Raw genomic sequence first — 24,606 nt, forward strand, 5'->3', positions numbered from 1 at the left:
AGAGGTGATATGTTAGAGGGGGAAGGAGTTTGTGCTAGTAAGGGGAAATATGTTTGGGGGGGGGGGGACATGCACTTGTAGGGATTTACAATTTAAAAAATTTAAATTTGTGCTGGGAGGGTGGCTTTTTTTGGGGGGGGGGGGGGGGGCTTGCGCTCCCAACTTATGTTGGGAGGGGGGATGGGAGGAGGATTTGTGCCAGGAGGGTGGATTTAGGTGGTTTGTGCTAGAAGAGGTGATATGGTAGAGGGGGATGGAATTTGTGCTAGGAGGGGACATTTCTTTTTGGGGGGGGGCATGCAATTGTAGGGATGTTTGAATGATATTTGTGCATGGGGGGGGGAATTGGGGGGAGGATTTGTGCTATGAAGGGGATGGGGGGTCTGTGCTGGGAGGGGGGATTTGGAGTGGGGGGAGAGGACTCAGAGGGTAACATTTGAGAGGTAGAGGGTTTGTGTTAGGAGGGTGATTTTTTTTTTTTTTTGTGGGGCGGGGGGATTTTGAGAGACAGAGGATTAGAGGTTGGAGGGATTTGTTCTGGCAGGGAGGAATTCAGCAGGGGGCAGATTTGTACTGACAGAGGTGGGAATTTATATTCATGCGGTAAGCATGCAGATTTAGTGCTCAATTTTCTTTTGTGGGGGGCGCAGTTTGGTATGTTTGCCCTGGGCTCTAGATGACCTTGTCCCAGCACTGTTGCCGCCTATCGGTACTGCATATCAGTGCTTATCATTGCTGCCTATCAGTGCCGCATTTCAGTGCCACCTATCAGTGCTGCATATTAGAGCTTCCTCATCACTGCCCAACAGTGCAGCCTCATCAGCGCACATCAGTGAAGGAAAAAAAATGACTTGTTTACAAAACTTTATAACAGAAACGAAGAAAACTTTTTTTTCCTCAATTTTCGGGCTTTCTTTAACAATAAATAAAAGCCCAGTGGTGATTCAATTCCACCAAAAGAAAGCTCTGTCTGTCTGATAAGAATGATAAAAATGTATTTTGGGTACAGCGTTGCATGACCGCGTAATTGTCATTCAAAATGTGACAGCGCTGAAAGCTGAAAATTGGCCGGGGCAGGGAGGGGGTGAAAGTGGCCGGCATTTTTATGGTTAAACACATTCTTTATTTCCAGGATTCCCTGTGTGAGCAGATCTCCTCAGCTGGAGACAGACAGAGTTTATCCTGATCACACACAGCCTCTGATTCTACAGCAGAAGACGGTTTATAATACAATCCACAACAGTTCAGAAACACAAGAGATCACATGACCTCATCCCCTCTGTGTCCTCGAGGATTCTCGCGAGACTGCTGTATGACTGTTGCTTAGCAACTGAACGCCGGCGCGTAATTGTAACACTAATCGAGCAATGGCGGAAAACCGGAGAACGTCGGTGTCCTCCCACAAGGTGAGCTGCTATGGAGACGGGTGATAGTCCGGTGTTCGGCCCGGTGCAGACTTGCTATAGATGTCATCACTGAGCCCCCATGTGTTGGGATTCTCTGCTCTGTAGACAGGTGTATGGGGCATACAGCAAACAATCAGATTGCATAAATAAAAACAGTCCGGCTCATTCCATAGAACATTGCATTCCATAGCAACCAATTCACCTCCACCCTGCACTACAAGTACAGGAAGGGTTGGATTACACCATACAAGTGCAGCGGAGGGGGGTGCATTGGGTGTAGGACAGCCCATTCATTTCAATGGGCTTTACTATGCATGAGAAATGCGCAAAAGCAGCTCCTAAAACTTTTTAAAATTTGCACTGCACCCTGTGGTTTGTTTCATGCAAAAATGTGCGCTTTAGAAAATGCGTGGGGTTAACCGCTTATCTGCTAAAGAGCAGTGCGTCTTATGTGTGTGTGGGGAAAGCGTGCAATTTTGCGCATGTCTCTTCTGCAATAAATAATAATTCTGCAGCTGCACAGACCGGGAAATGCCTCGCTGACTGTGATTAGTGGTGTGCAGCCAGTGGCGGCTTCCTGGCGGGATTGCTCAGGTGGGTTGGGACTAGGGATTGACCGATTATCGGCAAAGCTGATATATCAGGGGCCGTTCAATATATCGGAATCGGCCCCTGAGTTTACCGATATTTTGGGAAAGTGCTGTACCGGAGTGATGCCTGCAGCTAGAGGTATCACCCCGATACCAGAGTCCATAGCCGACGCTGAGAAGCCATTACAAAGGGAGACCCGGGCATCCTACCTGCACGTCCACCGAAGGGAAGACCCAATCAAAGCCGCATTCGGCTCTGATCGGGTCTCCATGTTAAAACCCGGAAGTAATGTCATGACATCACTTCCGGGTATTCGGCGCCAGATTAAAAAAAATGACAGCATTCAAAACTTGGCTATTTTGAATGCTTTTAAAGAGGTTGTAAACCCATACAATTTTTTTTTTTTTTTTTTGCAACCTGTAAGAGAAACACATAATGAGCTAGTATGCATCGCATACTAGCTCATTATGAAATACCTTAGAATGAGCCCCCCGCCGTGTCGCCCGCTTACCTCTATGACGGGCGGGCCGGGGCGGCATGTCCAGTCGCCTGTCTTCCGGGATCGCGGCATCCGGCCATCTGATTGGCTGGAGCCGAGGTGACGTCACTCCCGTGCACGCGCCGGAGCCGACAGTCACGGCACGGGGCTCTGAAGAAACGGCACCAGCGGCCGTTCCTTCAGAGCGCATGCGCCAGTGACGTCACTGGCTGCATGTAAGGTAAATATCTCCTAAACGGTACAAGTTTAGGAGATATTTACAGTACCTATAGGTAAGCCTTATCATAGGCTTGCCTATAGGTAAAAGTGTCAGAGGAGGGTTTACTTCCTCTTTAAGTGCAGAGGAGGGGTTTGGGGTCTTTTAGACCCCCAGATCCCTCCACAATAGTACCTGTCAAGTGTAAAAATAAAAAAAATATATTTTTTTAAATGTACAAAAATATCTGCCAATATCTTCCGATACCGATATTTTGGCCATTGAATATCGGTATCGGCAACAAAAATCCGATATCGGTCGATCACTAGTTGGGACTATGATCCCGAACACGCCTGAGTCCATCCCTACTAGCAATGGGCTTGGGCGTGTTTGGATCAATCCTGGCAGGAAGCCGTCACTGCGCACCACCAATCATAGGCAGAGTGTGTATGTGCAGCTACCAGTCAGGAAATGCCTCACTGCCTTGATTGGCGGTGTGCAGTGATGGCTTCCTGGTGGGATCGATCTGAACACGCCCGAGCCCATCACTAATCCCTACTAGAGATGAGCTCAGGCGTGTTTCCAGTTGCTATGTGCCCGATCCCACCAGGAAGTGGACGCTGCACTCCACTAATCACAGGCAGCGAGACATTTCCCGATCTGTGCAGCTGTGGATCGGGAAATGTCTCACTGCCTGTGATTAGCGGAGTGCAGTGTTGGCTTCCTGGCGGGATCGGGCACGTAAGAACTCCAACACGCCTGAGCTCATCCCTGATCCCTACCAGCAACTATGTAGTGCAAGGGCCTGCTTGACTGAATACATTAGGTAGGTCGTGATATTACATTGTTTTGGTAAATCCATAGTTGATTGTAGAAAGTTTGTATGGTCGGATTGTAATGTATATGGTGACACTTATACAGATGACACCCACTGATGTGAATGGGCCCTAAAGCCCTGTATATCAATTGCACTGTTTTCATTTCTTTTTTTTTTTTTTTTTTCTTTTAGTTGTTTTCTGTGTCTCAGTGCTACAGATCTCCTGCAGCCACTTTCATTCACTTCCTGTCTTCATATACTCAGAACTGGCTGCACATTACTGCTCCAGACTGGCCTCCTGCTTGTGATAAGAGGGAACCATGACTGTGTTTTGGTACTGGTCTATACAAGCTCTTAGGCCTCATTCACACAAGCATGTATGAAGCGCTGTCTTCTGCTGCTCAGAATGTACAGGTGTTTGTGCAGAGGCATGCAAAAGGTCTATTTAGATCCAGGCCTGCATGGTTGTGTATTCTGGAATGCGTTTGGAGATCCGTACAGGTCTGTGTTGCCTGTCATTGATTTGGATCAACTGCTTGCATGGAACACTTGTGCGTTCTCGGCCATTGACTCCCGCTACTGTCAATCACAGCCAATGATGAGGGGGCGGGGCCGAGCTATCTGCGCTGTGTGTCTTATGGAGTTCTGGAGTGAGCATGCACAAGAACCCCCATAGAAAGTGGCTTGGAGAAGAGAGAGACAGGAGCATCAGTGGGGGACCTGAGAAAAAGAAGAAGAAGAAGAGGAGGATTGGGGCTGCTCTGTGCAAAACCACTGCACAGAGCAGGTAAGTAGTATGTTTTGTTACTTAAAAGAAATACCTATAAATTGACTGTAAAGGCTGAAGGTTTTTTTTACCTTCATGCATTTTATGCTCCCCCCCCCCCCCCACAGCTCCCCTAATACTCACCTGAGCCCCATCTTGGTCCAGTAAAGTGCACGAGAGCTTTGGCTGTCCTGGGACTCCCTTTCCTCATTGGCTGAGACAGCAGAGCAGCGGGAGGCATTGGCTTCAAGTGCCTGTCAGTCACAGAGAGTGAGCCAATAAGAGAGCGTGGGGCGGAGCCGCTGCTCTATTTGTCTTATGGACACACAGAGTAGGGCTTGGGAGTGAGTATGCTCCAGTGCCCCCATAGCAAGCGATTTACTATTGGGGGCACTGGTCTAGGAAGAGGAGCCAGGAGCACTGGTGGGGGACCTGAGAAGAAGAAGAGGATTGGGGCTGCTCTGTGCAAAACCACTTCACCACTCAGTTTGTCTGCTCTGTGCAAAACCACTGCACCGAGCAGGTAAGTATAACATATATATTTTTCTCTTACGTCCTCCGACAGTCACCGCCACTTCATATTCATCACTAATGGGGTTATTGACCTTTGCTCCGCAGGAGTAGCTAGGCAACAAAATTTATTAATATCAAAGCTTTTAGCATATCCCACCCCTAGGGGGTGGTCCCCTCAGTCAATACCTCCCTGCTTCCTGCATTCCCAACTCAGTTTCTAATGCCTAGCTTAGGAGTAGCAAGGCTGTTTCTGTGCTGGGGCTCTCAGTCTCAGCCTCTATTCTCTTTTTGATTTTATTTTGAGTTTTTTCCTCTTTCTTTTACTTAGCTGTTATTTTTCAACATTAGTTAGCTTCTTCGGATGAAGATGATCATGCGGAGCTGGGTCTCGGACTGGCCACCCTGGATCCCAGGGTTCAGGGCCAGGGGCTTCCCAGCCTGCCATCGAGGGTTCAGCGCAGGTTTCCCTGGCATATTGAACGACCCATCCCTGTTCGCTGCAGGGATGCTATCTGTGAGGTGGCTACCTCACTGGACGCCATTGCGGTATCGCACCACAGTTCCACTGCGTCCTGGCTGCGACACTCCCTGTCCTCAGTGCAGCGGTTTGGTCGCTGGAGAAGGCTCCCCACGCCATCCGGACTGGTAAGTGTAAATCTATGTGGGGACCTGTCTATTTGGGTGTCAGTCTGGGACTGTGTGACCCTGCATGTTTGTGTAAATGCTGAGCTCCCTGTCAGATTCCTGTGTGGAATAGCTGCCTGTCTGTGGGCTGCAAGGGGGGGGGGGGCTCTCCCGCTCTGCTGTGTGAATGCATGAAGCAGTCTGGGCTTAGACATGCGGTGCGGTGATCGCTACTGCGGCCCGCCATTTTTTTGCGGAGATTTTATGGTGCCCGGTCCTGTGTGGTATGGCGCGGCGTTTTGGCGCCAAACGCCGCCATTTTGGCGGCGATCGATCAGGCCACATGTCGGCGCCATTTTCTCTTTGCCTAAGGAATCCTCAGCCGAGCGGCCATGTTTGTGTAGCCTTGCATAGGCTTTATAGGACGGTCAGTCATTGCATCACTTCCTTTTGCTCTGGGACAGCGATCGGTGGCAGCAGCCTGTGTGATCTCTCCAGGTTTTTACCTTTCCTTTTCCTGTATTCCTTGCCCAGTGTTCTTATCCCTGTGGGGGTCGGTGTATTCAGTAGGGTGCGGTGGGCTACGCTCGCCGCGGTCTTAAAGGGGCAGTACTCCTTTTTTTTTTCTACTTTTGCTGGGGCATGGATTCTCAGGATTGCAAGTTTCCTCCCACCTTGGTGGGGGCCAAGGGGCTGCTGCATCCCCCGAGGGGGCTGATCTGGCTACTATTGTGGCGAACTTGGCTGCTCAGGTGCAGATGCTGGTGGCTGATCGATCCACCAAAAGGCCCAGAGTGTCTATTTCCTCTGATTCAGAGGGCGATGGGGCTGCTATGGCTGGAGTGCCCTTCTCAGGGTCTCACTCATCTCTAGACCTTGTTGGGTCTGAGGGGGAGGCTGAGGTAGAAGGGGTTGATAATTCTCCCCCTGGCTCGTCTGAAGAGCTTGCACTCATGGATGAGTTGGTTGCTTCTATCAAGCAAACGCTGCATTTGCAGGATGAACCATGTCCTCCTGCTTTGATGTCCTCTTATGGGACGCAAAGGAAACGCAAAACGTCGCAGGTTTTTCCTTGTTCTGCGGAATTTCAGCGCGCAGTTGATGAGCAATGGCGCAATTTAAAGAAACCTTTTACTGTGCTGAGTAGGTTCAAACTGCGTTATCCATTTACACCCACCACTGATGAGCGTTGGTGTGTGCCGCCTCAGGTGGATCACACGGTGGCGGTTTTGAATAAATCCACTGCGATCCCTGCTGAGGATACCCCGGTGTTCCGGGACCCTACGGACAGGAGATTGGAGTCTCTGGCCCATCATGCTTATACGGTTGCTGGTTCTATGCTGAAGCCTATTTTTGCTTCCATTATGGCAGCCCAGGCTGTTGCGGATTGGACGCAGGTGCTCAGGTGCACCCTGGTGGCTGACTCTGCCTCGCCGACAACTTTGGCTATGGTGGATCAAATTCATCAGGGTGTCATGTATTTGTGTGATGCGGACTTAGATTTAGTCCCTTTGGCTGCGCGTCTTTCAAGTGTGGCGATATTGAACCGTCGCCTGATATGGCTGAAATGTTGGTCTGTTGACCAATCTTCTCGCAAGACTTTGGCTAATTTGCCCTACGCGGGATCTCGCCTTTTTGGCGAATCTTTGGATACTCTGATAAAGGGAATTTCTGGGGGTAAGAGCACTCTCTTGCCCCAATCTCACAAGAATAAGTTTGTTCGTGGTAAGAAGAATACCTCGTTTAGGCCCTCTCAAGGGTCCTTTCGTGCCTTTCGGTCGCACTATAAGGGCAAACCCTTCAAAGGCCAAGGCTCCCAGAAGATGCCGTGGGCGGGTAAGCAGAAGTCCGGCCAGTCCGGGTCCGCTGCCCATAACAATACGGCCTGAAGGGACGCCCTCACCCGGTTCTGGGGTGGGGGGACGTTTGCTCGGTTTTCTTCAACCCTGGCTGGACCGCATTCGGGACAGGTGGGTTCAGGAAATCGTTCGATCTGGATACAAGATCGAGTTTCTCTCTCGGCCAGCGGGCAGATTTTTCCCCTCGAACCTTCAGCTATCTCCGGAGCGCTTGCAGGATCTGCACCTGGCGGTGCCGGCCCAGGGAGTGGTGGTTCCGGTGCCTCATCGGGACAGATTTCGGGGGTTCTATTCCAATCTGTTCACTGTGCCCAGAAAGGAGGGCAAGGTACGTCCGATTCTGGACTTGAAAGCTCTGAACCACTTTGTGCGGGTTCGCAAGTTCCGCATGGAATCCCTGCGCTCAGTGGTGGCTGCCCTGGTTTCCGGGGGAATTCATGGCCTCCATCGATTTGAAGGATGCGTACCTTCACATCCCCATTTTCGAGGGTCACCAGAGGTACCTTCGATTCGCCATTGCGGAGGATCATTACCAATTCGTGGCGTTACCCTTTGGTCTCGCTTCGGCTCCGCGGGTTTTCACCAAGGTGCTTGCGCCGGTTCTGGCTTTGAGAGCCCAGGGCATTTCTGTCCTGGGGTATCTGGACGATATCCTGATTTGGTCTGCGACCAGTCAGGGCCTGGTGAATGACCTGTCCATCACGATGCAGACTCTGCAGGAGTTCGGGTGGACGATAAATTTTCCAAAGTCAACTCTGTGTCCGTCGGTTCGTCTTCCCTACCTGGGGATGATCCTGGACTCTGTTCAAGCGAAGGTCTTCCTGCCGGACAACAAGCTCCGGACGCTTCAGGACGAAGTCAAGTCCCTCAGGGACAATCAGTACTCGTCCCTCCGGACCTGTATGAGGTGTCTGGGATTGATGGTCTCGGCCTTCGAGGCGATCCCTTTTGCCCAGTTTCACACGCGGGGTCTCCAAGCGGAGATTCTGGCCGAGTGGGACGGGCGACCACAATCTCTGGATCTACGGATCTCCTTGAGTCATCATACCAGAAGGGATCTTCTGTGGTGGCTCCGGTCCCCGGCGGTGTCAGGGGGCAAGTCTTTTCGCCCTTTCTCGTGGACGGTGATCACCACGGATGCCAGCCTGTCGGGCTGGGGTGGTGTTCTGGGCATTCTGTCCGCCCAGGGAACTTGGTCGGAGGAGGAATCCTCCCTTCCGATCAACATTCTGGAATTGCGAGCGATAGCTCTCTGCCTTCTGCGTTGGACAGACAGGCTACAGGGCCGTCCGGTTCGGGTGCAGACGGACAATGCCACAGCGGTGGCCTACATCAACCACCAAGGGGGCACCAGGAGTGCCCGCGCGGCTCGGGAAGTGACCGACATTCTGTCTTGGGCCGAGACACACGTCCCGGCGATAATGGCAGTTCACATTCCGGGGGTGGAGAACTGGCAGGCGGATTATCTGAGTCGCCAGACCCTGGACCAGGGGGAATGGTCCCTTCACCCGGATGTCTTTCAGATGTTGTGCGCGAAGTGGGGTTCACCAGATGTGGACCTGTTCGCGTCTCGTCTAAACAACCAGGTGGAAAGGTTCGTGTCAAGGTCGCGCGATCCTCGGGCAGATGCATCAGACGCGTTAGTGGCGCCCTGGCATCAGTATCGTCTGATGTATGCCTTTCCACCGATTCAGCTGCTGTCCAGGTTCCTTCGCAGGTTGGCCGCGGAACCGCACGCGGTGATTCTGGTGGCGCCAGACTGGCCTCGCCGGTCTTGGTACGCAGACCTCGTGAATCTGGTGGTCGTCGCTCCGTGGCGTCTGCCTCTTCGAGAAGATCTTGTCATGGTCTTACCTTCTTGCTGTTCTCCTTCGTTTGACATGTGCTGGCGGCCATCTTGGTTTCTGGGTTTCTTGTAGCCTCCCACCCTGCGGCTCCTCCTTCCCACTGGGAGGAGCTGGATGCCTAGCTCATATATATAGGAGGTCTGTGGCTTCAGTTCCCTGCTTGGTCCTCCTGTGTTCACATGCTACTAAGACTGCTGCTACTTCTGGTTCCTGTTCCTGGCTTCGTCTGACTACCCTGTTGGTTCCTGATCCTGGCTTCGTCTGACTACCCTGTTGGTTCCTGATCCTGGCTTCGTCTGACTACCCTGCTGGTTCCTGACCCCTGGCTTCGCAAAGACTGCATCGGTTTCGCCATCCGTTTGGACTTTTGCTTTATAGCTTGTTTTTCAATAAAGCTGTCTTATTTTCACTTATCTGTTGTTGTACGTCTGGTTCATGGTTCCGTGACATTAGGACCAAGCCATGAATTCTGATGGTACAGGGCCATCCTCGCTACCCACGCTGGTTGCCAGACTTGATCAGCAGGATCACCTGTTGGGTCGGTTCGCCGTGGCGTTGCAAACCCTGCTTGAACGCACGGTACCACAGGCCATGAATTCTGACGGTACAGGGCCATCCTCACTACCCACGCTGGTTGCCAGACTTGATCAGCAGGATCACCTGTTGGGTCAGTTCGCCGTGGCGTTGCAAACCCTGCTTGAACGCACGGTTCATTTCGCTCCCGTTGCCGATGGGTCGGTTGTCGCTCCTGGGTCCGCTCCTACTGCCGCTCCGGTTGTTGCGCCTGAGTCTACCCCGACACCTGTTGTTGCGCCCGCGGTGTTTCGGGGTATGTCCGGTTCTGCCCCCCTTCCACAGCGCTTTGGGGGAGAGCCAACTCAGTGCCGAGGTTTCCTTAACCAGGTGGGCATTTATTTCGAGTTGCTGCCACATGCCTTTCCTACTGAGAGATCAAAGGTGGGCTTCTTAATCTCGCTGCTCTCGGACAAGGCCTTGGCCTGGGCCAGCCCTTTATGGGAGAACAACAATCCGGTGGTTGCCGAGTTTTCCGGTTTTGTTGCTTCTCTTCGGAAGGTATTCGATGTGCCGGCTCGTGCTGCCTCTGCTGCGAAGCTCCTTATGTCCATCAGACAGGGTTCACGATCCGTAGCTGAATACGCCATTGAGTTTCGTACCCTGGCAGCAGAGGTGGGCTGGAATAATGAGGCTCTGGTCGCTGCTTTCTCTCATGGTCTCTCGGACGCCTTGAAGGATGAGGTTGCAGCTAAGGACCTACCAGTGGAGCTCGAGTCTCTTATTTCTTTTCTGATTTTGATTGACACCAGACTCAGGGAGAGACCTTCCTTTAAGGAGAGTCTGCGGAGGCCTCCTAACAGATTGGCGCCTACCTTTGTTGTCCCACCCGTGCCTCCCTCTCCTCCCACGCCTCCTGGGGATGACTTGTCTGGGGGTGAACCCATGCAGCTGGGGTTTGCTCGCCTGTCCGAGGGGGAGAGGGTACTCCGAAGACGCGAGGGCCGATGCATGTACTGTGGTCTCGGTGGGCATTTTCGGTTGGCATGTCCGAACCGTCCAGGGAAACGCTCGCACCTGAGATCCTGTCGGGGGCAGATCTTGGGTGGAGTCTCCTCGTCCCCGGTTTCCAGTGTTGACAAACCACTGATCACTGTTGTCCTTTCCTGGGTCGGGGGCTCGGTGACGACCCAGGCGTTGGTGGACTCTGGTGCTGGTGGTTTGTTCATTGATAGTGTGTTCGCTGCCGCCAATTCCATTCCTCTGCAGGCTCGAGGTTCTCCTCTGGCTCTTGAGGCGATAGACGGCAGACCCCTTCTGCCGCCACACGTGACTCATGAGACCCTTCCAGTGGGGTTAGCCATTGGTGCCGTCCACAGAGAGTCGGTCTGCTTCCAGGTTATTTCGTCTCCACACTACTCGGTGGTCTTGGGGTACCCCTGGCTCCAGAAGCATAATCCGATTTTCGATTGGAGATCGGCCGAGATCCTCTCGTGGTCACCGCAGTGTGGGACTAGTTGCATCCATGGGCCTGTCAAGTTGCTGTGTACTTCCTCGGACTCTCTGTTGCCCCCTGAATACGAGGAGTACCGGGATGTATTCGATAAGGTGCGCGCGGTTGCCCTACCTCCGCACCGCCCATACGATTGTGCCATCGAGTTACAATCTGGTGCCGTTCCTCCTCGTGGCAAAGTCTATCCACTGTCGGTAGCGGAGAATGAGGCCATGGAGGAGTACGTGAGGGAGGCGCTTTCACGTGGACACATTCGCAAATCCTCGTCCCCGGCAGGGGCTGGATTTTTCTTTGTGAAAAAGAAGGGCGGTGAGTTGAGGCCTTGCATCGATTACAGGGGTCTCAATCGCATCACGATCAAGAACGCTTACCCGATACCCTTGATTTCCGAGCTGTTCGATCGCCTTAAAGGGGCCACGGTCTTTACCAAACTCGACCTGAGGGCGGCATATAACCTCGTAAGGATCAAGGCGGGCGATGAGTGGAAGACCGCGTTTAACACCAGGACCGGTCATTATGAATCCTTGGTTATGCCCTTTGGGCTGTGCAATGCGCCCGCAGTCTTTCAGGAATTCATCAACGATGTTTTCCGTGACCTGTTGCAGCAGTGTGTGGTGGTCTACCTGGATGACATCTTGGTATATTCTGAGTCCATGGAGACCCACATTCTGGATGTCAAACGAGTGTTGCAACGGTTACGAGAGAACAAGCTGTTCGGTAAGCTTGAGAAATGCGAATTTCACCGATCCCAGGTAACCTTCTTAGGTTACATCATTTCCGCTGAGGGGTTCTCCATGGATCCTGAGAAGGTTTCGGCTGTCTTACAGTGGCCCCAGCCCAGTGGTCTTCGCTCCCTGCAGCGCTTTTTGGGCTTCGCCAATTATTATCGGAAGTTCATCAGGGACTTTTCCATGCTAGCCAAGCCTCTCACGGATCTGACCAGGAAGGGCAGTAATTCCCAGGTCTGGCCGCCCGAGGCCATCCGAGCTTTTGAGGCTCTAAAGTCCGCCTTTGTGTCGGCTCCGATTCTGTCGCATCCCAACCCTGGGTTGCCCTTTGTCCTCGAGGTGGACGCGTCTGAGACGGGAGTAGGCGCCCTTCTGTCTCAGCGTAGAACACCAGAGGGTCCTCTGCTTCCTTGTGGGTTTTACTCCCGGAAACTGTCTTCCGCGGAGTGCAACTACCAGATTGGTGACAGGGAGTTATTGGCCATCGTGCAGGCTCTTAAAGAATGGAGGCACTTGCTCGAGGGTTCGGTGGTTCCGGTCCTCATCCTGACGGACCACAAGAATCTGACCTACCTCTCTGAGGCCAAGAGATTGACACCACGTCAGGCCAGATGGGCTCTGTTCTTGTCACGTTTTAATTACGTGGTCTCCTACCTACCCGGTTCCAAGAACATCAGGGCTGATGCCTTATCACGGCAGTACTCCGACCTGTCCAGGGAGGAGTCGATTCCGACTTCGGTCATACCTCCGAATCAGATCCTGGCTGCCATTCGCACCAGCCTGACCTCTCCCCTGGGTGAGCAGATTTTGGCGGCTCAATCTGGTGCTCCCTCTGGGAGACCCAACGGCAGATGTTTTGTGCCTGAGGAGTTGCGCACTCGGTTGTTGCGAACCTACCATAACTCCAAGACCGCGGGGCATCCTGGAAAGAATCAGCTGTCCTGGGCTGTTTCACGTCTGTTCTGGTGGCCTTCCCTACGTTCCGACATCGCCGCATATGTAGCGGCATGCTCCGTTTGTGCCCAGAGTAAGTCCCCTCGGCACCTTCCGTTGGGCCTTCTGCAACCCTTAGCCACCGGGGAGCGCCCATGGTCACACCTGGGGATGGATTTCATTGTGGACCTCCCTGCATCCCGAGGCCATACGGTCATTCTCATGATTGTGGATCGGTTTTCCAAAATGTGTCACTGTGTTCCTCTCAAGAAGTTACCCTCTGCACAGGAGTTGGCCACGATTTTTGCCAGGGAGGTCTTCCGGTTGCACGGTTTGCCCAAGGAGATTGTGTCGGATCGGGGGAGTCAGTTTGTGTCCAGGTTCTGGCGCGCCTTTTGCTCCCAGTTGGGGATTCATCTCTCCTTCTCCTCGGCCTACCACCCTCAGTCCAATGGGGCCGCAGAACGATCCAATCAGGCCTTGGAGCAATTCCTTCGTTGCTATGTCTCCGATCACCAAGACAATTGGGTTGACCTCCTGCCTTGGGCTGAGTTTGCCAGGAACACGGCGGTGAACTCTTCCTCTGGGACGTCTCCCTTCATGGCCAACTATGGGTTCCAACCTGCCGTGTTACCGGAGGTATTCTCTCCCCAGGATATTCCGGCTGTGGAGGATCACCTTTCCGTCCTACGTGCTTCTTGGGTACAGATCCAGAAGTCCCTTGAGGTCTCTGCGCAGCGCCAGAGACTCCAGGCTGATCGCAGACGAGCGCCTGCTCCTTCCTACCAGGCCGGAGACCGTGTATGGTTGTCCACCCGCAACCTCAACCTTCGAGTGCCCACTCCCAAGCTGGCGCCTCGCTTTGTTGGTCCCTTCCGAGTGCTTCGCAGGGTAAACCCGGTAGCCTATGCCCTTGCGCTTCCTCCTGGCATGCGGATCTCCAACGTGTTTCATGTCTCCCTGTTGAAGCCTCTGGTGTGTAATCGTTTCACTTCCTCGGTTCCTCGGCCTCGTCCGGTCCGAGTGGGCAATCGTGAGGAGTATGAGGTGAGCAATATCCTGGACTCACGCCTGATCCGCGGTCGGGTGCAGTTTTTGGTTCATTGGCGTGGTTATGGTCCAGAGGAGCGTTCCTGGGTTCCCTCCGCAGATGTCCATGCTCCTGCCTTGCTCCGAGCCTTCCACGCACGCTTCCCTCAGAAACCGTTCTTTACTCCGCGGAGGAGGGGCCCTTGAGGGGGAGGTACTGTCATGGTCTTACCTTCTTGCTGTTCTCCTTCGTTTGACATGTGCTGGCGGCCATCTTGGTTTCTGGGTTTCTTGTAGCCTCCCACCCTGCGGCTCCTCCTTCCCACTGGGAGGAGCTGGATGCCTAGCTCATATATATAGGAGGTCTGTGGCTTCAGTTCCCTGCTTGGTCCTCCTGTGTTCACATGCTACTAAGACTGCTGCTACTTCTGGTTCCTGTTCCTGGCTTCGTCTGACTACCCTGTTGGTTCCTGATCCTGGCTTCGTCTGACTACCCTGTTGGTTCCTGATCCTGGCTTCGTCTGACTACCCTGCTGGTTCCTGACCCCTGGCTTCGCAAAGACTGCATCGGTTTCGCCATCCGTTTGGACTTTTGCTTTATAGCTTGTTTTTCAATAAAGCTGTCTTATTTTCACTTATCTGTTGTTGTACGTCTGGTTCATGGTTCCGTGACAGATCTCCTGTCTCAAGGGCCGATATTCCATCCTGCTTTACAGTCGCTGGCTTTGACGGCCTGGCTGTTGAAAGCCAGGTGTTGAAGGATAGGGGTCTCTCCCCTGAGGTCATTCCCACTTTGATCAAGGCTAGAAAAGCCTCTTCGGGGAAGATTTACTATCGTACTTGGAAGGCGTATTTTGCCTGGTGTGAGTCCAGGGGGTATTCTCCTCGCTCATATTCGGTATCGAGAGTGTTGGCCACGATTAAGGGTCAGATTTCTGCGCTGGCCGTTCTCTTTCAACGCCCTGTGGCGTCTAACTCTTTGGTTAGCACCTTTGTTCAAGGGGTGCGACACCTGGCCCCTCCTAGGAGGGAGCCTTTGCCTCCATGGGACTTGAACCTTGTTCTGTCCGTGTTGCAACATGCTCCTTTTGAAAAGATCAGGGAGATCTCGTTGCCTCTGTTGTCCAAGAAGGTTGCGTTTTTGGTGGCGATCACTTTGGCTCGCAGAGTGTCGGAGCTGGCAGCTTTGTCCTGCAGCTCTCCATATTTAGTGATTCACTTGGATAAGGTGGTCTTGCGACCTAACCAGTCTTTTCTTCCGAAGAGAATCTCGGAATTTCACCTCCAATGAGGATATTGTCTTGCCTTCGCTTTGCGCGAGGCCAAAACATCTGAAGGAGGTGGCTTTACATTCCTTGGATGTTGTTAGGGCGATCAGGGTTTACCTGTCGTCGACTAAATCATTTTGCAAGTCGGATTCCCTATTCGTCCTTCCTGAGGGACCTCGGAAGGGCATGGCGGCGTCGGCTTCTACCATCGCCAAATGGATCAGACAGACCATTGAGCAGGCCTATGCTTTGAAGGGAAAGGTTCCTCCCGTACCTGTGAAGGCGCACTCTACCAGATCTCTGAGTACGTCTTGGGCCTGTCATCATCGGGCTTCTGTGGCCCAGGTGTGTAAGGCGGCGACTTGGTCGTCCGTTCACACCTTCTCCAAATTCTACAAGGTGGATGTTCAGGCATCGGCGGATGCTTCCTTTGGCCGCAAAGTTCTTAGTGCTGCAGTGCCTTAGGGTCCCTTGTTTTGGGTCCTTGGCTGTTGGGATGTCTTTATCCCTAGGTTACTTGTTTTCCTGGGTTGTTGCTCCTGTTGAGCACGTTTTTTTCCTGTTGCCCAGTTGGTTTTCTTACTTTGGTAAGGTTCCTTTTTACCTGATGTGGGTACTGCGTTGCTTTAGGCGCGGCTGCGTTTTTTCCCACCCCTCATGTCTACACTGCTATGGGACGTCCCCATTAGTGATGAATATGAAGTGGCGGCGATTGTCGGAGGACGTAAGAGAAAACTGAATTTTTGTATAATCTTACCTGTAAAATTCCTTTCTCTGAGTCCTCCGACAGTCGCCGCCCCCGCCCCTCTTTTGGGGTTTGTTTGTGTACTCTACTGCTATGCTACTGAAACTTAGTTGGGAATGCAGGAAGCAGGGAGGTATTGACTGAGGGGACCACCCCCTAGGGGTGGGATATGCTAAAAGCTTTGATATTAATACATTTTGTTGCCTAGCTACTCCTGCGGAGCAAAGGTCAATAACCCCATTAGTGATGAATATGAAGTGGCGGCGACTGTCGGAGGACTCAGAGAAAGGAATTTTACAGGTAGGATTTTACAAAAATTCAGTTTTTTTTTTTATATTTTAATTTTATTCTTTAATACTACCTTAAAGGAATAGTCCATCACAGGATTAAGCTCTCAAACACTGAGCTCATGGCTCCTACATCAGGGAGGGAAAAGCATGTGAATCATAGAAAAACCTCACTCCTGTAATGCTAAAGGTGAGCAGTAACAGCTGGACTTGTCCTAGCAACAAGGCAGCAGAGGATGATGCCATCTCTGGGAGTTTTCCAGTCAGGCTTCATGAGGTAAGTAAATGGCCTACACCTATAGCAAGGGCATTATTCAACTTTGGTCAAAGCTGCACAGTTTTCTTTTTATCCACTGAGACCCCTTATCTGCTTAGGTAGTCTTTTGGTAAAGGTAAACAATGGCTTTAAGCATGCAGCCGTGTGAGGGCCATGTTTTGCCTGCACAGGTTTTCAATGCATTCCTGAGCAGACCGCCCCTTTTCATGCCAATTGGGTTGCAGCAGATGTATTGACACAGCTCCCAATCTGACATTGGTGTGGGTGCGTGTCCCTGAATACAGAAAGCGTGGATTTGGGAACACACACTCGCATCCACATTTGATGTCAAATTGGGAGCAGCAGCTGTGTTCATGCATCCGCTGTGTCCCAGTTCACATGAGTGGGACTGCCTGCATGGGGATGAACAGAACACCTTTGCCCGTGCGGGCAAAACATGGCCCTTACACGTTTACACAAAAGTACTGTACACCCATGTGAATGAGGTCTAAAGATTATGTCGTTTTTGCCCAAGAGGCCAATAAAACCTTTAAGTGACTAAGGTCTCTTTTTTTTTTTTTTTTTTTTTAAATAAAAATTTGTAAAAATAATTTTTTTTAGGTGCGGAAGGCAAACAGTGCTGGTCAAGTAGTACCCAAGTCTGGTAAGAAGGTCACACAAGACAGTCTTTTGGCAAAAGAAGAAGAATACAAGTATGATTTTATCTTGGTTTTAAAATGCAATTTCTTTCTGCTGAATAATGTATTAAAGAAGTCTGTTGGCCAGGCAGAATAGCACATTTTGTTGATATATTTTCAGTCGATTTCAGTTTGTTTGTTCTGGTGCTTAATTATTTAGTGTCCAAACTTTTGTCTTATGTACTTACCATCTATATTAATTTAAAGAGTTTCATTTTATTACGTTCATTGAAGGACACAGCCTGGTAATAATCTTAGCCATAGGGTTATGCCGCCACCTTTAGAAATTGGACACTGGGCAAAAAAAAAACACAGCACCACCTATGGGCAGCCCTTAATGGTGGCCAAACCCTCTTCTGCTATAGGCAGCCCCGTTTTTTGCCTAGCATCAAGGAGTGAGGCCCTAGTTCCCTGGTGGGACTCTTAGTTCCACATTTTTCTTTTGTATTTTTGGAAGGGTCAGTCTTCATCTACCACTTGCCTCTGCCACTATTTTGCAATGGATTAGGCAGGCTGTTGTTCAGGCCTATGACATTAGGAGTCAAGCACTTCCCTTTCCTGTCACGGTAAACTCCTCTAGGGTGGTTAGTGCATCTTGAGCTTTTTGCCATCGGGCTTCCATGTCTCAGGTTTGCAAGGCTGTTACCTGGTTGTCTGTCCATACCTTTACCAAGTTTTACAAGGTTGACCTGTTGGCTGCAAGGTTTTGAAGGCTGAAGTATAAGATTCTTGTTTCCTCTTTTAGGAGTTCTTTTGTGAGTTGCCTGTTTTTGCTTCTGGTTTCCCACCCTTCACTGATCACTGCTTTGGAATGACCCTATGGTCAAGATTTTTACTGAGCTTTGTTCTTCAATGAATGTAACAGAAAACTGGATTTTTTTCTATTCTCCATAAAATTCCTTTCTCTGAGTTCATTTAAAGGAGAAGTACAGCCACAGCTTGTTTGGCTGTACTTCTATGGATCACAGGAGTGCAGTTCGTTTTGCTGAAGTCTGCTGTCTGCTGATGTCACAGAGCCCGTCCAGGCTTGAGCAAAATCGAGACCATGGAATCGGTATCCGCCCACATGCCTGGACCGGCACTCGGCTCAGCCTCTCAGGGAGCCACTGAGAACCTGAGCCGGTCGCTCCCGCCCCCTCCATAGCCCAGTGCTCCAGTGAGGGAGGAGGGGGCAGAGCAGAGAGCTGCTGATTGTCAGCAGCTCTCTGCTCAGGGAGCTGTGAGAACCCAGTGATCTGCGGTATTGGATCGCTTGGTTCTCATTGTCAGAGCCGGCGGGGGACAGATGCAGCATCCACCTAGGTAAATTACAATCTTAAAAAAAAAAAAGTCCATGCTTCTCTTTTAAGAACACACTTCCCACCCCTCTGAAATTGTTTCTGTGCTGCTTTGTAACTAACTGAGCTGCCTAGAGCAGATAGGGTTTTGGCCCTCAGTAAGGGCTGTCCATAGGCAGTGCTCTGCTGGTTTTTTTTTCTGCTGAGTGTCCTACTCCTGACAGTGGCACTATAACCCTACAGTCAAGATTGTTACTGGACTGTGTCCTTCAGCGAACTCCGAGAAATTGATTTTTCAGTGAGTAGAAAAAATTCCAATTTTTCACCCTTTACAGCAGTGGTTTTTTACTAGCGTTCTTAAACTAGTGTTTCATTAGCTGACCTCAGCCTTGGATAGCCACAGATTGATAAAAGTAGAGTCACTATGAAACTGCTCTGCTTTGAGCCTTATCTGAATTTTTGGCATACCATTGCAATTAATGTCAGAAATGGCTGACTGACAGAGGGACTCCTATCCTTGTGGTGTTTGCCAGCTTGTTGGCAAGACCAATTGAAAAGAACCTCCAGCCAGACTGCAGCATCTGCCTGTCCACTGAGGCAGCTGGGGCAAAGAGTCTGAGGCGAGCCAAAGGGCCATGGCTACACTCCAGGCCATGATTGCACGATATGTAATTGTGCCAAGACCCTTTTGAACTGTAGTAAGGATGTGGTTAGTAACTATGGTATATTATATTTAAAAAATGAATTCCAATTTTTTTGGAAGCTGCTATTTTTTTAAATTTAGTTTCATCTCTAGCTTTCGAAATAGTACATGCATAACAAGCAAGGTGCAGTACTACATGTTGGCAAAACAATAAACAAGGATATCGGTATATAATGAAACTTAGTAATCAGGACTTGGTGCATGAGGCTCTGCGTTCCAATCTAAGGCGTGACGTGTGACGGCTGGTGGAACGCAAGCCGGAACTTTCCCGCTCGCCACTCTGCAGGTAGCTGGCGCTATCACGCACACAAGTCACAAACGGCCACATTTTTTTCATTTAACATTTGCCATTATTTGTACTTTCTTTTAATCATTTTACCCATGGAATTGAAATAAAATAATTTTAATTACTACACTATCGGGAGCACCTTTCTCTTTTTTCTACATCTTGGCCCCACATTTGATGAGGTGAGAGGAAAGGAGGAATTATACTATCCCATCCATCTAACTACTGGAGAGCCACGAGAGAATGCACATTAGCCTGGGGGCTATTTAAGCACTAATGGTCTTGATGCTATAAGGCACACAAGACCCATTCTATCTTGTAAGTGACCCACCCTTACCTTACCACGGTGGAGAGGAATCAGAGCCACATTATTGTCAGAGTGGACCGAAAAACTTCCACATTGAGCACTTGCACCATATATGCGTTGGATGAGCATATTTTGCACAAGAAATCTACTGTTTTGAACTTTGTCACTACAGTCATAATATATGGACTTGATTTAGCAATTTTGAGCCACTAGCACTTTATAAACCACTATTGTAAATACTTATCAATTCACGTTTTGCACTATTGTATGGAATTTATATCAATTGTATATTTATATTTATTATTCACTTTCCCGTTAATGAATTCGATGTATTTATGATGTGAAACCGTCAATATATTGTTTTCATTGCACAAGCCCTAAAAGGTTGCACTTATGGCTTTTATTGATCACAATTTTTTGCCACAAGATCTCTGCTAGGGTTGTATATATACCAGCAAGCGCTATCGCTTGCTGGTATATATACAACCTATCTATTTTTTGCACAAGATCTCTGCTATGGTTGTATATATACCAGCAAGCGCTATCGGTAGCCTCTCCATAAGGCCACTGTTGCTAAAAAAAAAAACGAACTAGGGCTTATTTTCGGGGGATGTCTTATTTGTCCCCTGTCACCTCTCCCCCTCTGCCTCCCTGTCCGCTCAGGAGTCAGCATCTCTGTATTCCTTAAAATAAACTTTGGTTAAAGTCTTTGTAAAATCATTTAATCTGCTCTGAAAATGAATCAATGTCCAGTGTGTGTCTTTATGTAGCATTGTAGAAAATACTTTATTTACAGCGCCGCTGGGCGCTCACATGACCCGCCGGAGCTCTTCTTTCCCGCTCTGAGCACTGGCGTTGGAGATGCTGAGATCCCGGCTGACGTAAGCCCCTCTCCGAGCACTGCCCCCGGCATCTTATTTTTGGGGTAGGGCTTTTGCAGCCATCCTGGAAAACAGAGATAGGGCTTATTTTCAGGGAAACACGATAATAGTCCTTGCAACTATCTTGCCCTAATCATTGTACATTCAGTATTGAATAATACAGTGGTCGGCTAAATACCAGTAACGCCCTGTGCTACCTAAAGCTAGCCATAGATGGATCGAATTCTGGTCAGTTCAGCAGGGACTGGTCAAATTTTGATTAATCTATGGCTATTCCTGCAACAAGTACCCACCCAGTACTGGGAACATATAATACATTTTTGTTTTCAAATAAGTACAGTAAATGTCTTCCCTAGCTAGACACACACATCAATGAAAACCTTTCCACAACCCTATCCAAAACTGAGACTGAACTTTGTGAATAGGCTGCTAACACATCAAAAATAAATATTTAACTTTTTTTTTTTTTTTTTTTTCAATGCATGGTATGTGTGTTTAGTTGGGTGTTTTGCAGTGCCGTACTGCGCAATACTTTGGGTGACCATTTACAAGGAATAGCACATGTGAAACATCACATATAGGACAGGCATGATGACATCTGTTGCGGAAACACGCGTTTTAGCATTATGGCGCTAAAGGGTCCTTAAAATGGAGCTCCACCCAAAAGGGGAAGCTCGACTTCTCTGCCTCCTCCCCTCCTTTGCTGCCACATTTTGCACCATTGGGGGGGAGGGAGGGGAGCGGGTACCTGGTTTCGAATTTTACCCCCTCCCTCCTTTCCCCACAGCCTTCTGGGACTCTTCACAGGTCCCAGAAGACTGCTGCCCTTTCACAAAACGAAAACAAGCTTTACTCATGTGCAGTAGGAAGCCACCTGTGAAGCTGCAAGGCCAGATGGTCACATAAAATTCTTCACTAGATGGATTTCCTTTATGATTGCCAACAGGCTCGAGATGGGTTAGAAGAAAAATATCACCATAGCGTAGTATCTTATAAATAGTTAGGAAAACCATGACTATTGTACCCACAAAGCAAACTGATATTACTATCTCATCAAAAGTCAGGTCTCCAAATGTGTTCTACTTAAAAGCTCACCAGAAAACAATGACTCCAAAATGAGTGCCATAACCACCTTTCTCCTCGGTATACATAAATGTGACAGAGACTGTCACCAGGACTATCCTTTCTTCTAATCCAATGGTTATGCGGTCCCATGCACCATTTGCTCAAGAGTGATATAGTAACAAAACAGATGATATTATTGTGTAGTATGTTGGTATAAACCCAAAATTATTTAGAAAAAAATGTTACTTACAAATATGTTAAACATCAATCTAATTCATGCCAATATCCCTGCTTACCAGATAAATACCCTTTCACCAAAAAAGTTTTATTGTCCCTTTTAAAACGTGAAGCTTTAACAAAAAGGGAGGCTCACCAGACAAGGTTGACTCCCTTCCTCAGTAAGGTGACTCAAAGACCGCTTTCTTTCTTAGCGATCTCTCCAATCACCATCCCATAAGAGAGTAAAAAAACCACCAAATGTTTTCAAAAAAGATTTTTATTCATCTGTTCAGCTTAAACAATAAGTCAACGTGCTTTTATTCTGTCATCATTTAATAGATTGTTTTGCTGTATTTGGGATCATATTACTGTGCTATGGTCCTGTGGTTTCCAGAATTAATGACCCCCAATTAAAAAAATAAAGTGTCAGCTCAACAAAATGTACAAAGGAGCAGAAATTGGTAATATTAGTGATCCGAAATTCCCTTGTATTTTTATTTACATAGGCGCATGAATGCGGAGTTGGAGGCAAAAACAGCTGAGCTTGTTCGCGAGGCTGAAGAAGTGATGGTAAGTAGAGTAGACAGGTGCTTATCTCTGGTAACACAAAATCCAGGTGGAATGTCACCCTTCTGTTGTCTATAGTGTATGGTTTGAAATGTGTGAAACACTATTTAGACCAAATATGTCCACAGAAGAAAAATGTCTGTTGACATATAAGCACGGAGCATTGTGGTTGAAAATGGGAATCTGAAAACAACTACTTTTACCAAACCTCTTCTTTTGTTTAAATTCTTAGTTGGTAATGAAAGTACATGTAAATAAACAAATGAAATAGTGATGGCAGGTAGAAATCCCAGGAGGCTTCATATCCATTTCCTACTAGGAAGGATCGAGACTTACAAGACATTGAGCTTACTGTTTGGCCATCCAGAAAATCTTTCGTTATAATCTATTTTATTTGAATAGAATGAATCCCAATCACAGTACATTTAAAGGCTCATGAAACACACCAAGATACACACCGTGTCTAATCTCCTTTGTTTTGTAGGTCAAAGATTAGAAAATTAGAAACATTTTATCCTGCATTCCAAATAACATAATACTTCTCAGATTTGAGTATCGCAGAATCATTCTGACATTTTGTCCACCTGTCAACAGTCACGCTTTTAAACGGCGGTTTGTGTCTTTTTCTCTTTGCAATTAGCAGTTACAGTATGCTGCAGTAATGTACCAAGCAGGTCTAAAACCAAATTAAAGTTAGGTTAAACCCACCAACTTAATGGTTTCCCAAAGCAGTTCCATTCAAGGCATATGTGACAGGCATAACTGTCACAGTTGGTTGTTCTCCCAACTGAACTGTAAAGTCATCAAATGGCTGGTGTCCTAACTGATCACGTGCAGCACCATGGCAGCCGCAGATCAAACAGAGGCTAAGATGGCAGCTTCCTTGGTTGTAAAGGAATCGGTTGATTTAATTCTTCTGTAAGTATTTTTGTTTTCATTTTGGGTAGTCTGCGGAATGATTAGAACTGCTGTTATGTGTCTCTCAATGCACCAGCTTTCAAAGCTTCTGTTACTGAGAGCAATGTTCAATTTAGTTCAATGTTCAAAGAGTTCAATTTATTCATAAACAGCATTGAGGTCGGGGTCAGTAGTTCGATATCAGTTTTTGCAGATGACACAAAATTGGCCAGGGCAATAACTGCACAGCATGAAGCAGATATCCTACAGAATGACCTGGACAAAATAACGGAGTGGGCTATGACATGGCAAATGAGGCTTAATGTGGAGAAGTGTAAGGTTTTGCACTTGGGGACTAAAAACATAAAAGCACAAAACACGTTAGGAGGGGAACCCTTGGGGGAATCAAAAATGGAGAAAGATCTGGGAGTCTTGGTTGATGATAGACTAGGCAATAGCATGCAATGTCAGGCGGCAGCTGCCAAAGCCAGCAGAATATTAGCATGCATAAAGAAAGGGATGTATTCCAGAGATAAGACTATAATCCTTCCACTTTATAAAACTTTGGTCCGACCGCATCTGGAGTATTCTGTCCAGTTCTGGTCGAGAGTCCTCAGGAGGGATGTGTTGGAGCTGGAGAGAGTCCAGAGAAGGGCAACTAAACTGATTAGGGGGATTGGAGGACCTTAATTATAAAGAGCGTCTGCAATCGCTTGATTTATTCTCCCTGGAGAAGAGACGCCTGAGGGGGGACATGATAGCAATTTATAAATATCTCAATGGAGATCTCAGCTTAGAAAAAAAGCTGTTCAGTCGAAGGGATTGCACGAGGACTCTAGGGCATACAATGCGATTAGAGGAGAAGCGTTTTAACCTCAGGCAACGTGGGGGGTTCTTTACTGTGAGGGCTACAAGATTATGGAATTCTCTACCACAAGAGGTGGTTTCTGCGGGAAGTATGGTGGCTTTCAAAAGACTCTTAGACGTACATCTCAAGGATCAGAACATTCAGGGCTATGTGAGATGATTACAGCTACACACACATACACAGGTTGAACTGGATGGACTATTGTCTTTATTCAACCTCATCTACTATGTAACTATGTAACTATATGTAACAATGCTTTATGCTAAGGCTTCATTAACATGATAGCATTTTGGAAATGTGCATAAAATCGCACTGCACATATGTCTGTTTTTCTGCCACGTGCACAGCATAGTGCAGCCCATTAGTTTTCAATGGGCTGCCCTACGTGCCACAAACATGCCAAAGTAGCACATGTATTTTTTTTGAGCGTTCAGCTACGCAAGTTTTT

General features: G+C 48.8%; 1 protein-coding gene across 1 annotated transcript in view; it reads left to right on the plus strand.

Moving 5' to 3' along the window:
* Positions 1-1,299: 1,299 nt before the first annotated feature.
* TEX9 (testis expressed 9) overlaps positions 1,300-24,606 on the plus strand; it is a gene marked incomplete at its 3' end in the record, with an annotated part of 129,874 nt that continues 106,567 nt past the window's right edge. Inside the window, exons 1-3 of the mRNA XM_082254930.1 lie at positions 1,300-1,406; positions 17,012-17,103; positions 22,333-22,396. Coding sequence (XP_082111056.1) covers positions 1,368-1,406; positions 17,012-17,103; positions 22,333-22,396 — 195 coding nt within the window. The 5' untranslated portion in view covers positions 1,300-1,367. The remainder of the gene's footprint in view (positions 1,407-17,011; positions 17,104-22,332; positions 22,397-24,606) is intronic.

Source organism: Pelophylax lessonae, assembly GCF_965119305.1.
Source record: "Pelophylax lessonae genome assembly, chromosome: 4".
NCBI lineage: Eukaryota > Metazoa > Chordata > Amphibia > Anura > Ranidae > Pelophylax > Pelophylax lessonae.